The following is an 18,086-nucleotide window of genomic DNA, read 5'->3' on the forward strand; positions in this document are numbered from 1 at the left end:
TTGCACTCAGTGAAAAAAGACTGATGATAAATAAGAATATCCAAGCCAGGAATGATGGCACACACCTGTAATCCCAGTACTTGGGTAGCTGAGACAGAAGGATTGCAGGTTCAAAGCCAGCCTCCACAATTTAGGGAGACACTCAGCAGCCTAGCAAGACTATGTTTCAAAATGAAAAATCAAAAGGGCTGGGAGTGTAACTTGGAGGTAGAAAGCCCCTGTATTCAGTCTCTAGTAACACACACACACACACACACACACACACACACACACCCAGAAAGAGGTAAAATAAAATGATCTCACCAAGGAAGGGATGTTTAAGCAGAAACCAACAGACTGAAGAAGCAAGTACAAAGGTTCAAGGTGGGAACAAACTCGGGCCAGAAGTGGCTGTGGTCAAGAAGGGGGAGCAAGGGAGAGAGTGGTAAGAAGCAGCCCAGAGGACTAAGGGGTGTCTGGAGAGAAGTGTGGTAGCACATGAAGGTGGACAAGCAGGCTGGACCATGGGACCAGCTCAGGAAGGATGCTGAGTGCCACAACAGACCTGACTGTACCAAAGAGCAGTTTCTAAAGTGAGTTCCACAAAATAACAGTCCAGTGGGAAGTCCCAAGTAAAAACGGTCCTGTGCCTCCCACTTGGTAAAAATAGTGAGGACAGTATTGACCTATTTCAGAGTGTTGTGAAGATCCCATGAGCTAATGGAAAAAAAATAAAAAAGGATGGGGCAACAGCAAGCGTTCAGTGTTATCATCATTATTGCCATTATTACTTTTATAAGAGCATTCTAGGAAGGATGAATGGCCAACTGGCTCTGGCCTGCCGTAGGTGGGGTAGAGGTCTGGAGGATGCTTGGACATAACCCTGACAAAGCCCAGCCTCAGTTAGACAGAGGAAACTTCGATCCTGGTAATGAGAGACCAAAGGGGAATTTAGTAGAAAGAGTAGTGTTGGAGGAGATATTAATTCAGTTTGAGATATTTGTGTTTTGAGGTATCTGATATCTCCACCATCTATGTCAAAATACCTTCCCTCCAGTTACATGCAAGAGATAAAGAGAGAGATTAAGAAAAATAGCATTCTGTTCAATAAACAAAAGCTTGGGGAGCTGGAATAACCTCGTAGGTGTGGGTATGCAGTCAGCACCAGGTGAGAAATGGTATCGCATCTAGAAGACAAAAGCCTCTAGTCTGAGGCCTCCACTAACCTGTGCGGAGCTGGATGAGAAGGTTAAACTTTCTGAGGTCCAGCTGCCTCATTTGTCAAGCGAGGAGATAACACTGATAATTAGGAACTGAATGTTAAAGGCAACGATCTCTTCCCTTCTGCATGGTCAGACCTGCCACAGCAATGCCCGGGTCTAGAAGGCACAGGGGACACACGTGAGTTACCTTCTGAGGGTGAAGTCCCTTCATGTTCTCCATAGGAGGGCTCTGCTGCTCTAGGACCTAGGGCAACATAGTTTGGGGTCTTCGGTCTTCCCTTTTGGACTAAATGATTTGCAAAGTTGGGGATTTGTTGTTTTCAAAGGGCTCTTTTTTACATTCTACTTTTGTTTTTTATCAGTGATACCACTTAATACAGTAAAATGAAAAAAAGAAAAACTTGTATTTTTTTTGGTAAGTATTTACCTGGCTTTTTCTGTTAAGTTGATGAAGTCATGGTTATATGCTTCCTGCCCTTGTCTGTTTACAATCTGGGGCAATTTGGGCAAAGGGAAAGGCAGTCTGCTTTAGAATCAAAGCCTAGAACAGTGAACAAAGCCATCACCAGTGACTTCAGCGCTCGCCCAGGTCTTGTGTTGGCTCCAATGAGATCCCGGGCTGACCACCCACCCTTCTGGATCTTCATCCATCCATCAGGAAGACAGGACGAGTACCGTCTGCCCATATCAACTTTCCCAGGCAATTATAAGCGTTAATGATCTAATATACTGAAAGGTACTTTGAGTCCTTTGGTAGAAAGATGTCATATAAATTAGAGGCATTATAATTAATGTAATTTAAGAAAATGGCTGCCCATCTCACAAAGGATTAGGCTCACCTGGGTCAGAGAAGTCCCTGTGTTCTCAGACCACTAGTGATTTCTTTTAATGGAACAAAATCCAGTCTGACTGATTGGAGCATAGGCAACTCTTCTGTGTTTGGGTTCACTTTTTTTTTTCCCCAAGTGTTTTTAACTGAATTCTGTGTCAAATTTGCCCTGTAAAGTTAATGGTGTCCTTATGTAGGAAGTGTACTTATATATGAATTAAACCAACCAGTAACTCTTTTCAGGAAAAAGATTCTTCAATTTAAAGAAGGGCAAGCAGATAATAAAGATGAATCAACTTATATTTGCATTAAAAGAATACTCTAAACTTAATTACAGACAAGTAAACTGGATGTGTTATATATACCTAATAGGCTACATAATCAACTCATAGACACCTACTAAAGATCGAGAAATATACACTAAGAACAACCTCTAGTGTTGTATGAAAGGAGAGAAGGTTAGCACTCCCCTTGACAAGGATGGAAGAGGCCCTCGGGCCTGACAACACGCATATGGTTAAGGCATTGCCACCTACTTCGTGGCATCTAACCATCGTTTTTAAGAAAACTAGTAAGTAAAGGGAAGGAAAAAAAAAATCATTTCCTCAATCTAAATATCTGTTCTTGTTTTCAATTGAATACATGTTTAGGGGGGTACGGGAGCAAAAATTATGTTAGTGCATCGTGAGCTTCTTGGCATATATTAAAAAACAAAATAAAAGACGCTGAAAATAAAAAAAAAGAACAACCTCTAAATAAACTGCTTGAAATAGAAATAAGGGCTATTAAATAAATTATAACTCTAGGATAGTAACTGAGAAAATCAAATCATAAATCAAAAATTATAAAGTATAGCACATCAGATAGGGTGTTTGTAAGCAAACAGAAGATTAAGAAATTCACTGGATGTTAAACTTGCAAGAATAAGAATCCGGGAACTCTTGGGAACTCTCCAGCACACTCTCCTCTGCAGATCATGGGAAAAGTCGTCTTCTCTGCCCTTCTGAAGGCCTCCTACCTTTGCCTCTTTATTAGACATGACTGTTAAGTGGCCATAAAGTTATAAGACTATAAGCATTCCCATGAGGCTGCCCGGGCTCAAATCACTTCTGAAACTACTCTTTGGAAGTGCCGGGAAACCCGCTAGTGAACAGTTCTCACTGCACTGTATCACTGTTGTAATTATTCAGAATGGCATATCCTAACTTTCTCAGCTCACCAGCTCCAGTTCCTAATAATTCTTGATAAATGGTGAAAGCCTGGAGGACTGGACTTCATAAGACAAGAGCTGGTGGGCAGGGATGGTTTCGAAGGGAGTTGACACCGGATGAGAGAATGAGGGCCAGAATACAGAGGGGGAACAAGAGCAAGATGACAAGAGGCTGAGCAGGGGCAGAGAGAGAGAGGACAGGCCAAGCCCCTTCCTCTGATTCAGAGGCTAATTAGAATCTAAGAGAAAAGCTGCCTGTGTTGGGTCTCAGGTCCTTAGAAACGGGACAGTATTGGATTTTTGGTGGCCAGGCAGGGTCACAGTGCCCATACATTGCTCCATAGGGTCACTGTGGCACAAGAAACTGGAAGGCCACCTTCCCTAAGTTCTCCCTCCCTCGGATCCCTCTCTGCCTAAGAGGAATGCAGCAAAAAAGTAGGAAGAAGTGTGTCGGAGAATGCTGGGAAATTCACTACAGACTACACTTCCTGACCACTTACTACCTGTGCACACTGAGTATCCTCGATCTTACTTACTCTCCCCAAAACCCGAGGAAGTCAGATGTGCTAAACATTAATACTTTTCCTTTTACAAATGAAGACATTGATGATGAAGCGTTGACACTGCTGAAGCCAGATTAAATACTAAATCCAGTGCTCACACTTTTAACCTGATATTATACCGCCATTTTACACATCAGCAGACATACAAGCACACATACCACACCGCAGGAGAAACACGGCTCTTTACAGCAGATCACATGTAAATGTTAAGATATACTGGCAATCTCGATTTTTCTTATATCATTATTTACTTTTGTTTTGTTACAATGCTCATGTCAGTTTTCACAATTAGATACAAAGAATCTGCAATCATTTTTTAAAAGCCCTGAGGGTGAAGATTTGCTGCCAATAAAAATATTCAAAAACATGTGACACAAACTCTCAAATACTACCAAGAGCATTAAAAAGAAATTACAATCTTTACAGAGAGAAATCTGATAACACATAATAAAAGTGTCTTTTTGAAAAATACATATCATTTGGAGCAACAGTTCTACTTCCAGAAATATAGCCTATGAATATAATTAAAGATACTTGCAGAAACAGACCAAGAAGAATGTTCATCATACCAGGGCATATAATAATAAAAGAATGAAAATACCTTACGTGTCCAACAAGAGAGGTATGACTAAGTAAATTAAAGTATATTTATACAACAGGATCCTACATCAACACAAAGCATGTGATATGTTAATTTTTAAGTTACAAGATAATTTTCACAGCTTAATTAATTAATTGTGGTACCAGAGATTGAACCCAGGGGCATTCTATCTTTGAGCTACACCCTCAGCCCCATTTTTTTTTAATTTTAAAACAAGGTGTCCTACATTGCTGAGAGCCTCACTAAGTTGCTGATGCTGGCCTCAAATCTGTGATCCTCCTGTTTCAGTCTCCCAAGTACTAAGATTACAGGCATATGCCACTATGTCTGGCTTCTATTAATTTTTTAAAATAGCCAGTGAACAAAAGTCCCTAAAAGTTGACAATGTCCTACTATTGAGTATATTTAAAATAGAAATAAAAGCTGAAAATTTTCAGAAATGCTGTACACCAAATGCTAATTATTTGGGAGATAGCCTCACAATGAAATATATATTTTCTATTTTATACATGTCACATATTTGAATTTTCATAATATAGGTGCATCTTACAAAGGAAGTACTTATTTTTGGGGAAAAAGTGTTTTAGCCATATTTATTAGAGTGAAAAACTACTGATATATTTAGATGAAAAACAGACCATAAAACAGTATTACTATTTTTGGTAAAAGATAATTGTGCATATGTGCAGGTAGATACATGTTTGTGTATATGTATCAATCAAAAACATTCAGAAGGAACTAATACCAAAACATTAACAGTGATTATATTTGTCTACAGGTAATTTTGTTTTCTCCTTTCACTTATTGCTATTTTTTTTAAGTTATCAGGACTGAACCTGTATAATACAAGTGTATAATAAAATATGTAGCTCAGGGCCAGGTGTGGTGGCGCACGCTTGTAATCCCTGCACTTGGGAGGCAGAGACAGGAGGATCGCTCTGGTTCAAAGCCAGCCTTGCTGGCTTAAGAGACCTTGTTTCCAAATAAAAATATAAAATAGGTCTGGGAGTGTAACCTGGAGGTAGAAGGGTTTCCAGGAACCCCAGTACCAAAAAAAAATGTGTGTGTGTGTGTGTGTGTGTGTGTGTGTGTGTGTGTGTGTGTGTGTGTAACTCAGGCTGTGAAGGGTTTTCCTAAAGACCAGCTAGCTCCAAAACTTTGGGCCAATTGCAGGACCACTAGTAAAGGAACGCAGTTTTCAGAAAGGAGCAGAATTGATTCTTGTGTCTATAATCTGCAATGTTGGTTGCAGTCACAGCCCATTAAGCCAAGCCGAGCACAATGCTCCTACAAACACAAACAATGCTTTTCCTTGGAAGCGTTTTCATTCTCCCTTTTGGGCCCGAAGAAACTGAAGCTCTGAGCCATTAAATGACATTCTAGACCAAAGAAAAGCCATAATTAAAAGTTCATAGCCCTGGTGCTGTGTTGAAAGGATTTTTGATCGACTGGATGGTTATATATAAACTCTTAGCTGAAAGAATAGACCACCCAAGAATCCTGTCTTTCTAATTATAATATAGGAAACCAAAGAGCAGCAACAGCTAACCCTTCTCCACCATTTCTGCACTGTATGTAGCAATCACTAGCAGCCAAGAAAATGTTATAAACTCTTTGAGGCTGAAAGCAAAGGAAAAGAGAAGGAAAGGGCTAGAAACATCCAATACTGTATAATTTTATAGTTTGGAGCAAAACTATCATTTTCAGTTATAAAATGATAGTTTTATAGTTTATAGTTGTAAAACTATAGTTTTATAGTTTTCTTCAAGAAGAAAAAAGAGCCATGTGCTTTTATGTTCATTCGTTCACGGGGTGATTTAATAAATATTTGTATTCCCCGACTATGCTCTAGGCCCTATACTTAGAACCAGGTGTGTGAAGAGTGCTCATTGGGTACACATCCCTGCCTGGCAGGGAAGAAGACAAGTGCATGATTATGTAACAAGCAGTGAGAGGCTGCGCAGGGGCTGACCACTGTGTTAAGGGGAGCAACCAACTATGAAAAAGAATCTGTCCCAAGGACTGAGTGGGCGCTCCCGGAGGAGACAGCCTTCCCAGGAGCAGGAACAGGGTTTGCCAAGGGAGCAGGGGGAGAAAGGGCAACTAGAGTTAAGTAAATTGAGAGTTGGAATTAACAACGTGGATATACAATCAAAGGACAAGACTTCCTACCGCTCACCGGTGCAGCATCCCACAGCACATACGCAGTGATCAAGCCTGCCACAGATATTCTGAACATGAGAGGATGGTAAAGACGATCAGGGAGGCATAGGTGAGAAGACCGCAGGGCCAAAGCCAAAATGGTCCAATGTCTTACAGGATGTGCCATTAGGAAAAGTGATGTCAAGAAGCCACTGATGTTCAGAATCGAAGTAAAAGCAATAAAGACAACCACATTTTAATTGGCAGGTATTTGAACATTAACAAGTTTACTTGTAAGTTAAGTCTGTGATTAAGAGGCTTTTGCCAGGATAAAAAAGAAAATATCATAACGGTTGGGTGGCTAGGCCCCAATTCAGCTCACTACAGCCTATGTGTGACATATCTACAGCATATCTCAGCTAAAATAGTAATGGGACTTGTAGGATTAGCTATCATTCTAAAAAGAACTAGGGGGAGGGACATGTGTGTGTGTGTGTGTGTGTGTGTGTGTGTGTGTGTGTGTGTGTTTCCTACATTTCTATAGCCACTGCCAAGAAGAAGCCATCTGTCTCTCCAACACTGGGTTGGTTCCCTTAAAGACAATAGACAGGTAGAGAAAATGGCAGATCGTTTATAAGGAGGGAGGATTGAGTGTATCATTAGCCAGAGCAGCACTTGGGGGTCTGCGGGGCCTAAATTCAGACTCTGAGGTCACCTCCTAGTTGTGTGATTTTAAATAAGTTAACTTCAGATAGGTCACTTCCTTGTGAGTAAAAACAAAATAAAACAAAAAACCAAATTAATAGTTTGCCATGGTGGGACATGCCTGTAAAATCAGTAGTTGGAAGGCTAAGATAGGAGGATCACAGGTTAAGGCCAGCCTTGGCAACTATGCAAGGCTCTCAGGAATTTAGTGAGACTCCATTTCCAAATAAAAAATAAAATAGGGCTGGAGGTGTGCTTAGAGGTAGAATGCCCCTGGATTCAATTTCCAGTACCAGAAAAAAAAAAAAAAAAACAGTCAATAACCTATTTCAGGAGTTATTGAGAAGCCTACATGAAATAATGGTACATTTCATGGGGCGGGGGGACCTACCACACACAGACATTACATTTTAATTTAACAACTCCATGAGGCCCTGACCAAGTTTCAGTCCCAACTTGGGGACTGAAGGTGACTCATTCCATCTCTCAGGCCCCAGTTTCCAATTCTGTCAGATTAGGAAGTGGACTGGACTAGTGATCTCCAAGGCCTCTTCCAGTTCTACCATTCTGTTCAGTTGATGTGACTCACTGTCAAGAGGAAGGCCGGTTTCTGGCCTCTATACATTTTGATGCTTCCTCTTACATTTTGAATCCGTCTCGTGTGTGTGTGTGTGTGTGTGTGTGTGTGTGTGTGTGTGTGTGTGTGTTGGCTCACTAATGAAAATTAAACTCAAGAACAATCTACCACTGAACTACACCCCCAGACCTATTTCTTTTTTTCTTTTTCTTTTTTTTTTTGAAACAGGGTCTCGCTAAGTTACCAAATGCTGGCCACTAACCTGGGATCCTCCTGTGTCTCAGCCTCCCCTGGGGCTGAATCTCTCCTAAATCCCCAGGACCAGACCCTCTGAGCTTCTGCCCTTTGGAGTTTATGATGCTGTCTCTGTGGTCCCCTCCGTGCCAACTGTTGGACATTGCCAGAGATCAAGGGGTTGATCTAAGAATGGCACAAGCTTTCTCATAGAGAGCATCCTCACAACAATTGTGGGTAAATTATCAGTATTTTATCCTATTTTACAATGAGGACTTCAAAGCTCAGGACTTTAAGCAACTTAATAAAGGTAGCAAACTCAAAGCCAGGTTTTCCCAGCTGCTCAAAACAACAGCAAGTTATTCTGCCTTTCCATCCTTTGTACCTAGCTTAAACTGTCTTCTCATGGCCCTGTGCTGTGCCAGCTTATCTCATACATTACCTGGTATTAATAACTTTATGTGCCACACTTGCCAGGTAACATATGTACATATTCACCACGGCCCATCATCTCTGAACCAACAGGGAGCCCCTGATGGGACTCTCAGGCTTTCCAGCTGGGAGGTCAGGGTGAGAGTCAAGACAGGCAGAACCTAAACATATCATTCAAGTCTGTGCACTATTAGCTTATGGCCAAACAGATAAGCAACTTTCACATAAAGTTTTCAGAAGCTACAGCAGTTCCTTTAGTTCAAGCCTCAAATCTGTAAGCTTCCAGGGGCCACAAGGCCACTCATAATATCAGAGAATAATAAAAGAAAAAAGACTCACATTTTAAAGTTAACCCTAAATGTAATAGCTGTTTGAACCTGATTAGATCATTTTGCCTCTCTGAGCTTCTTATCTACTAAAGGACCTTGGGTAAGCTAATGCAACTGAATTTCAGATCCCTCACCTGTAAAATGGGACTGGTATGAGCAATTTAGAGACACATTATGGTATATAAATGCCTGGCCTATTGCAGGAACAGATTAACCCAGTGGGAGAATAAAGAAGCTTGGAGGATGGTCAGGTCATTTTCAATAATCAGGGTAGTCTAGAGTAGAAAGATGGAAATCAATCAGAAGTCCACCGGACTTGAACTGCCTACCTAATCTCTGAGACCTGTGCTGGTGAGAGTTGAATGCACCCCATTACCCCGTTGTTGCAAAGACCCTAGACCGACCTGACCTGAGACTCTGCTCCACCTAGCTACCTGGCAGCTGTTGCTGGGAGCACCCTCTCCTGGAGGGGTTCCCGATTGAGTAGCAGAGTGTAATCACACACCATCTCTCACCCTCTGAGCACCATGAGGTTGCCCTGGTAACCAGGAGCTATTCTGGGCCTTCTCTATGGGATCCCAACTTCTCTACCCATATCCCATGGGCTCCCTTTGGTCTCTCATTCTGCACCCCATGCTGAGACCTTTTCCTCCTGCCTCACAAGATCAGAGGGGAAATGAGAAGAAAAGAAACTGACCATGCATCTGGGCATTAGCATTTGATTTCCTTATCATTTTATTTCCTTAGTTACGGCACATTTCCATTTATGGAGTACTTTCCCTTATTAAAAAAAAAAAATCTCCTAGTGTTGGCTGCTAATCTACTAAATAATTCCTCTGACCTCTTCTTGTTTGTACCCTTTAAATATCTGTTGATGGTTCACTCACCACATTCCCCATTCAGTTATTAATGGCCCACAAAAACTCACCAGCAGCAATCATTTACTGATTAATCTGCACAACAATCCAGAAAGACAGGTAATATTAATTCTTAGTTCTGCAGAGGGAAACCAAGGGGAAAAGAGGTGAACTCAGTGGCCCAAGGTCAGTGGCTACACAAGATTATAATCTGGGTCTAACCCTATCTCTGTGAACTTTCCGCAACATGGATCCCTTCCTCGAGAAAACATTGTCTATACAGCTCGCTAATATTCATTTTGAAATTCAGTTGTCACAGAATAACTTAAAATTGTCAAAAAATTTGCTCCTCAACAATTCCATAGTTCATAAATAAAAGTGGTTAAAATACTGAGATAAAACTACTTGAAAGCAAGTTTTACAAAGGCACACACACACAAAAATGAGAAGATGTGGATTATAGACCCAACTCTGTCCCAGTGAGACTGAGCTTAACTTCTCTGCATCTGTGTCACCTGTAAAAACGAGGTATTCCTGCTAAGTGATATGTGAACTATGCTGCCGTTTTAAATAAGACCGAGCACCTGCTAAAAGAGCACCGAGTAGAAAACCTCCAACACCCAGTGCTGACAAGTTCATGGTGAAACTGCTACATCTTTTTCACTGCTGGGAAAACACACGGCTACAATACCCTGGGAACTCAAAATGCCAAGGAGTGGGGAGAATCATCAAGGAGTCCATATCCTCTGACTTGGTAATTCAACTTATGCATGGGATTTCACCCCCAAAAATAAAGCGATGGAAGCAAAAAGACATATACACATGAAATGCTCATGTCAGTGCTAGCAGCCAGAGGAAAAACTAGGATCAACTTAAATGTTCATTTGTAGAGCTATATTTTATTAAATAAGAATATAGCCAACAATATGAATGTGACGTTGCTATTACAAAGGGTCCATATGAAAGCTATACAAAACCATTTGCAATCTTATCAATACTATTAAATGAAAATAGCAAAAAGTTAAAGTGATATATACTCTGATGTCAATGGTATATAAAAGTCATCTATAGGATCACATAAAAATTTTAGATACTTGCTGGTTGGGCTTATTGTTTATGTTTAAATACTTCTGCCACTTTTAATGAATATTATTTTTCATTAACACATATTTTATCATTTAATCAATAACTTAAAATGTTCTCAAGCCTTTTTTTTTTTCTGTAGTGGAAATGCAACCCAGGGGCATTCTACCTCTGAGGTGCATCCCCAGTCCTATTTTTTAGAACGGGGTCTCACTGAGTTGCTAAGAGCCTCACTAAATAGATGAGGCTGGTTGTGAACCTGGATCCTCCTGTCTCAGCCTCTCAAATTCTGGGATTACAAGCGTGGCCACCAGGCCTGGCTTCCTTGATTTATTTTGATGGCAAACGCAATTTTAAAGTTTTTGCCTTCGTTTTCTGAATCGTTTTTATTGCTTGATATATTATTCATGACATGATTCCTCCAGAGTGATTTCTGTTCTTTAGAATTCTTGAGTCTTTAGAGATTCTCAAATCCCAGCATTCTGTAGTTCTATCCCTTCTCCAGAATTCTTTAAAAAGTGTGTGTGTGTGTGTGTGTGTGTGTGTGTGTGCGCGCGCGCGCGTGCGCACACACATGTGTGTGCTCGGAATTGAACCCAGAACCTTGTGTAAGCTAAGTACACACTGTAACACTGAGCTATACCACAGCACAGATCTGAAATCTTCTAATGAGGGCACAAATAACCCCATAGTTACCTTGCAGTGCTTATATGTGGCATCTGCCCAATCCCGGACCAATCAATTATATCAATTATATTATTCCCCACCTGTTGGTGCCTTTTCGGTGCCTTTTCTCAATGTACAGGGAAGTTTCTTATCCTTCCCCTCGCGCTCTCTCTCTCTCTCTCTCTCTCTCTCTCTCTCTCTCTGTGTGTGTGTGTGTGTGTGTGTGTGTGTGTACACTAGGGATTGACCCCAGGGACATTTTACCTTTGAGCTACATCCCCAGCCCATTTCATTTTTGTTTTGAAACAGGGTCTCACTAGGTTGCTGAAAGCCTTACTAAATTGCTGAGGCTGGTTTCCAACCTGAGAGCCTCCTGTCTCAGCCTCCCAAGTACTGGGATTACGGCCATGCATGTGCCACCACATTTGGCATGTTTTAAGTTTTGTAGCCAGACATCTGATTTTCTCAGGGTCTTCGGCGTCCTCCAGGAAGGAGCCTGAAGGAGCTGCTCTGAAACAGCACGCGCTGTGCTATGGGAGCTTTGCTTCATATAACAACTCCTCCACTTCTTAGAACTGTTCCCTTACTACTAGGTCATTTGTACCTCTTTGATCCTAAGATCTGGGAAAGATCGCAGAGTCAATGAATTAAAAATATGATTCTAGGTCTCATGTGTGCCCACGAACGCCCTCATTAAAGCAGAATGAGTGAGAGGAGATCGGTTTCAAAGCTTCCCATCCCTTTGCCCCAGAGCCGCCGAGGCCGGGCACGGAAAGGATGCACAGTAAAATTAAATATCTAAAAATTCATCTTTAATTAACAGAATTGGATTAAAGCTAGACACCACCGCATATCATACGAGAAATGGCTGAGCTGGCTTCCAAGTGCTCTAATTCAATTAGGACAAAGTGAGTGACACTCGGACGGGAAAGGTTAATTGGGGCCGCCAGAACGCAATCATTCCTTACCTAACCAGTCATTAAACTTCTTAACCTCTGAGGGCAGTCCCAGCTCGGTGAAATCGCCTGTGTGGAGAAGGATGTCCCCATAAGGCATCTGGATACCATCTGTTCTGGAGTGTGTGTCTGAGATGCAGACAAACCGCGTGTGGCCCGCTGGTTTTGGAGTGTCGTATGGGATGGGGTCGACCCTAAAGTAGACATAACAGATCCCATAATAATTAAACAGATTAGAACCCTGGCAATCGTCATCGTACATGCATAGCGACCGTTACCCCTGAAACGCAAACAAATCAAGGCAAAAGCAGGAGGGCCCATGGTAATAAGCAATGCTTGCTTTGAGGTATAACAGAAACAGCATCCCTCATGGGCGACCCCACCGGTAACATTCGAAACATGTTACTTACCTGGTTGGAACATTAAAAGGAAAGAATATCTTATGTGGTGAGTCAGAAATAACACGGGAAACTTATAAAGTGATTGAGAATGAAGTTTAGGGATACTGGAACCCAACTGAGGAAGCAAAATGATGCTCTTTCTCATCGTGCTTCAGTTGATCCCACTATTCATTAGGAGATGGATAACGAATTTATTCCTTCTTAAACATGCATAACTTAAGCAAAAAACTCATTTACTGAAAGTGGTCTGCACATGCTCTGAGATTCAGAGAGACAACACATCTTATTTTTTTTATTTTTTATTTTGGGTTTGAGGATTAAACCCAGAGGCATTTTACCTTCGAGCTATCTCAGCAGCCTTATTTTATTTTATTTTACTTTAAAACGGAGTCTCTCTTGCAAAGTTACTGAGGCTGGTCTCAAACCTGTGATCCTCCTGTCTCAGCCTCCCATGTACTGGGATTATAGGAGTGAGCCATCACACTTGGCTAGCACGTCTATTTGAGATTCAAATGGTGGAGAGAGGAAAGTGAGGCCAAATAACAGGGCTTTTTTTTTTTTTTTTGCGGGTCTGGGGATGGATCCCAGAGGCATTTGACCTCCGAGCTACACACCCTGCCCAATTTTTTATTCTTTATTTTGAAACCGGGTTTCACTGAGTTGCAGAGGGCCTCACTAAGTAGCTGAGGCTGTCTGTGAACCGCGATCCTCCGGTCTCAGCCTCCCAAATGCTGGGATTACAAGCATGCGCCACCACGCCCGGCTATAATGGGGCTTTAAAAAAAAAAACTAAATGTTAAAAGAACTTTGGCATTCTCGTCTTTACCACCATGAATTATCTGCTGTTCCAGTCACACCTAAGGTCACAGGGAATGGGCCAATGCCTTGGGCACAGATTCTATTTAGTACAAGTAGAAATGCTTTCTAATGGGCATGTATATATCTACCTATGCATTAATATATGTATGGTTTTAGAGACCTAAGTACTGTGAAATTACACTGGGGCATAAGAATCAAAAGGCAAAGTGATCAACCCGAAGCAAAAGAAAATGAAACAGAACATTCTCATTTAATTGAGTGTAACAAAGTGCACTAAATAAACTCGGCAAAGAAATGCAAATCTGACTCTTGGAGCATACAGTTTTAATTATTTAAGAGGTTTGTAGCAGAGTTAAGGATGCTCTAACTATATTAACTCTCCACTGACAGCTTCCTTTAATTTCTCCGTAGGAATGTGTGCTTATTTTTGGACTATGGGTGAAAAGCAGCAGTTATAAATGAAAAGAGAAGGTCACAAGAGAAACAGATATGCAATGCGGAGATTAAAGAATAAAACATTAAATAAGGACAGAGAGAACGCTATTTCATATCACAGCCCCATCCTCCACAGTTAGCATGCAGCAGAGAACACACTTCATGCAAAGGTCCACTGCAGGTTGCCTCTACAGGCTTTGGGGTTGATTTGGTTGGTTTAGGTTTTGCTTTGGTTTCCTTTTTTTGTCCCCTTCAATACTATGGATTCAACCCAGGGTCTCACACATGCTAGCAAGCACTCTATTGCAGCCCTGTGCCCTGTGCCTAGGGTTATTTTTTTTTTCCCCCCTGTACTGAAGACTTAACCCAGGGACAAGAACATTCTACCTCCTGTGTCAGCCTCCCAGTTACTGGGATGACAGACATGTGCTATACCCAGCCCTTTTCAATTTTATTTTAAGATAGGATCTTGCTAAACTGCCCAGGTCAGACTTGAACTTCTGCTCCTCCTGCCTCGGCTCTTCTGGAATACCTAGGTGTGCACCACAGCGCCTAGCCTCCTTTTCTTCAAAATAAACGTGTTTTAGCAATGGCATTTTTCAGTGAGGAAATAAAAATATCTATATGTAACCTCTGGATAGTCCTGCATTTCATCCATGTTAAGTCTTTTTATTGTGTTTTATCTTTTTCAGAGAAGAAGAAAAATAAGGAAGAAGAGAGAACAAAAATAAAAGGAAAAAAGGAGAGAGAGAAAGAAAGAGAGAGAGGACTGTGAAAGGGTTATCACTGTAAGTCTAATTGGAAGTTTAATTTCTGCAAAAGAGATGAATTTTTCCCGTAAAGGTTATAAATTAATATGCTGTTACCACAGAGAAAGTTCACTAATCCATGAAGATCTCATCAGTAACCCGAAAGCCCTCCCGATCCTATAATGTTACTTTTTCATATATAAAAGTGTGGGATGCCTTTCTTTCCATCACTGAGCCCTGACTACACTCGGGCTCAGGGGATTCGATCTCACCAACATCATCTGTCTTCTACAAGTAGTTTCCCGAGAGAATGAATGACTGTCTCCCACTGCAGCTGACTGTGTCCCCCTCAAAAAGTGGTCAGTAATGTCCCCATACCAAAAGTTAAGATATTCACTGGAATGGGACCGTCTGCATTTGTACTTAATCCCCCAGCATTTAAATGGAACTTCAGCAATTAACCACGAGATTGCTAAAAGTGTGCAGAAATTCGGTACCGTGTGTGTGTGTAGACGCGCGTGCTTATTCTCTAGCTTTCGTGCTGATAGGAATCTATAGAGACACAGCATCTACCTCTCCATCACTGGCACAGCTACCACTTTAAAGTCCTTGGAGTCCATCCCGTTTTACCAGAGGGATATTATAGTCATTATTTTGAATGTTTCAAATAAAAGCAGAACAGACATAAACCCCTCACTGTGGGCAGGCCCCTATTCCATGAATCTACATCTTAACTCCATATTTGGCAATAAACTTTCTGAGACTATGGGGAAACACCAGTCAATTTCCAAATCATTTCAAGCTTCTTTCCCACTCTTCCACTTCCTGGGAAACATTTAAATGTCCAGTAGAATTAACAATTAAATCAAGTCCGGGTAACATAAAAGTAGTGGAGACAGAGAAGTGGGGGTGCTTATCAGATCTGAGCTGAAAAGAGATGATGAATCCAAAGAGGACAGCAAGCCAAGCACAGGCCCGACCAACATGACGTCATCTAAAAGAAAGAGCGCACACACCGGGAGATGTGTGTGGAGGACTGATCGAGGGAGGGCACCGGAGGGAGCAGGGAGCATACACACGGAAATGCAAAATGCAGACAGATTCCCTGCACTTAACCTGTCTTAAACACTGGGTCCAAAGCGAGAGATGGTTTCAGAAGACAAGACAGCACAGTGTACCAGAGCCTCACTGCAGGAGAGCGTGACGATGTTACCTGGGGGTCATCAGAAGGTGTCCATCTGCCACCCATGGACATTCAGAGTTGAAAATAAGACTTCTGGGAGAGTGGGAAAGTTGCAAAGAAGGTAATAATTAACGTCCAGAAACGACTACTGCCCAACTACACATGTGCTAAAACACATTGGAAAGAAGAGTCAAGATGGCCAGGAATTTCACTGTGAGAGTATGTGTAAAACAGACCCTGACGCTAATGAAAAAGCTAGCCGCTCGTATCACATGAGGACCCTCATGCTCCATTTTCCTCCTTAGTTAATGACCTCACCACTCACTGTTTACGCGGCTGACTTCTCAGGTGACCTAACATTTCCCCCAAGGCATTGTGTCAAACATTCTAGCAAGCAAATATCCTACCAAAGCCATCTAACCCCCAGAGCCAGATTCGAATACCAGAGTGAGATTTGCATGTACGTCTGAGTGCACCCAGGGGAAACACGATGACATGGGAAGATGAGAAGAAACACAGCATTACAAAATCCCGGAGCAGGAGGAAAACCCCACGGGGCATCTGGTTCAACACTCTACCTGATGCTTGAATCCCCGTACCCGTTCCCTGCCTAGTGGTCATAAATCTGCATTCCGAGGTTCTCAGAGAAAGCAAGATGCAAAACTTTCTCCCTGCCCCAGAGTAATCCATTCTGGGCTTTGACAGATCTCCTTGCTAGGAAGTTTCTGTTCCAGATTTTGCACCTTTAAGAAAGCTGAGCATAGCCCAAAGACTTGGCCTAGTACCTGAGTTGTTAACAACTTCGGCTAAGTCATTTGCTTGGAGCAAGTTCCTTAATTGGCTTTGAGCTTCGTGTTCCTCATCTGTAAAATGGGAGTAATATTGCCCAATGTGCAATGTTGCTAAGAGGTTCTAAACTGTCGAGTATGGGACCTGACACACAGCCTGTGCTGCTCTGAAAAGAGAGATGCAGATGAACAAGGGCGAGGCAGGTTTGGCTGCAGATTCAAACTCCATGGCTCTGAAGCCCACTCCGCATTTATTAATAGTGACAGCAAGTGACTTAGCCCTTGTGTCTTGGTTCCCTGGTGCCTCTCTCCTAAGATGGCCATGAAGATAAAAAGATAATGCATTCAAAGCACTGAAGACAGTCTGACACACAGTAGACAATAAATGTTAGCATTTTTTACTATTTGCTAATAACATGTTTAACTACTATTACAAGTAGAGTATCAGGGTTGGAGATATGGCTCTGTTGGTAAAGCACCTGCCTAGCATACACAAGGGCTTGGGTCCAATCCCCAGAACTGCAAAAAGATAAAAATAAAGTAAAAGAAGAAGCAGTATCATTTCATTTCTTTGTCCTTTGACTATTTCTAGGAGCTTTGTGATAATAAAATATCACATACACAACACCCAGCATAGAATTGGGCATATAATTCAGTCTATAAATACACTTATTTCCTTCCTGTCACTGCTTTTGTGGGGAAGTATATTGGGGATTAAACGCAGGGGTGCTTTTTCTCTGAGCTACACTTCAAATATTTCCTCTCCTTTTTATGAAACAGAGTCTCACTTGTTTGGAACCATATACTTGCTTGGGACCTGTGACCCTCCATCTCAGCCCCCCAAATACAGGGATTGTAGGTGTATGCCATTGCACCTGGCTTCCTCTCAATGCTTCTTAACCCTAGTTCTGCATCCTGAAAACACAACAGAATAAGAATCTACTCCCCACATCTAGACAAATATTGGTGGTTTTTTTTTTGGGGGGGTGATACTGGGGTTCCTGGAAGCCCTTCTACCTCCGGGCTACACTCCCAGACCTATTTTATACTTTTTAAAAAATTTTTATTTGGAAACAGGGTCTCTTAAGCCAGCGCGGCTGGCTTCGCACCTGTGCAATCCTCCTGTCTCCGCCTCCCAAGTGCGGGGATTACAAGCGTGCGCCACCACGCCTGGCTCTAGACAAATATTGGAAAGCGTCTTTTCTAACACCCTAAAATCTTCTCTACTCTCACTGAGTAGCTACAGTTTTTTTTTTTAAATTTTTCTCTGAATGATGGAGTATCCAGTGCCTCAGAATCCTTACAATCTTATCCTAGACACAAAT

The 18,086-nt window shown here is 41.8% G+C and overlaps 1 protein-coding gene across 1 annotated transcript in view; it reads right to left on the reverse strand.

Moving 5' to 3' along the window:
- The window catches only part of MPPED2 (metallophosphoesterase domain containing 2), a gene marked incomplete at both ends in the record, with an annotated part of 183,605 nt that overhangs the window by 119,646 nt on the left and 45,873 nt on the right, over window positions 1-18,086 (reverse strand). Inside the window, one exon of the mRNA XM_080692773.1 lies at window positions 12,399-12,580. Within this exon, the coding sequence (XP_080548899.1) occupies window positions 12,399-12,580 (182 nt within the window). The remainder of the gene's footprint in view (window positions 1-12,398; window positions 12,581-18,086) is intronic.

This window comes from Muscardinus avellanarius (genome assembly GCF_963383645.1).
Source record: "Muscardinus avellanarius genome assembly, chromosome: 1".
NCBI lineage: Eukaryota > Metazoa > Chordata > Mammalia > Rodentia > Gliridae > Muscardinus > Muscardinus avellanarius.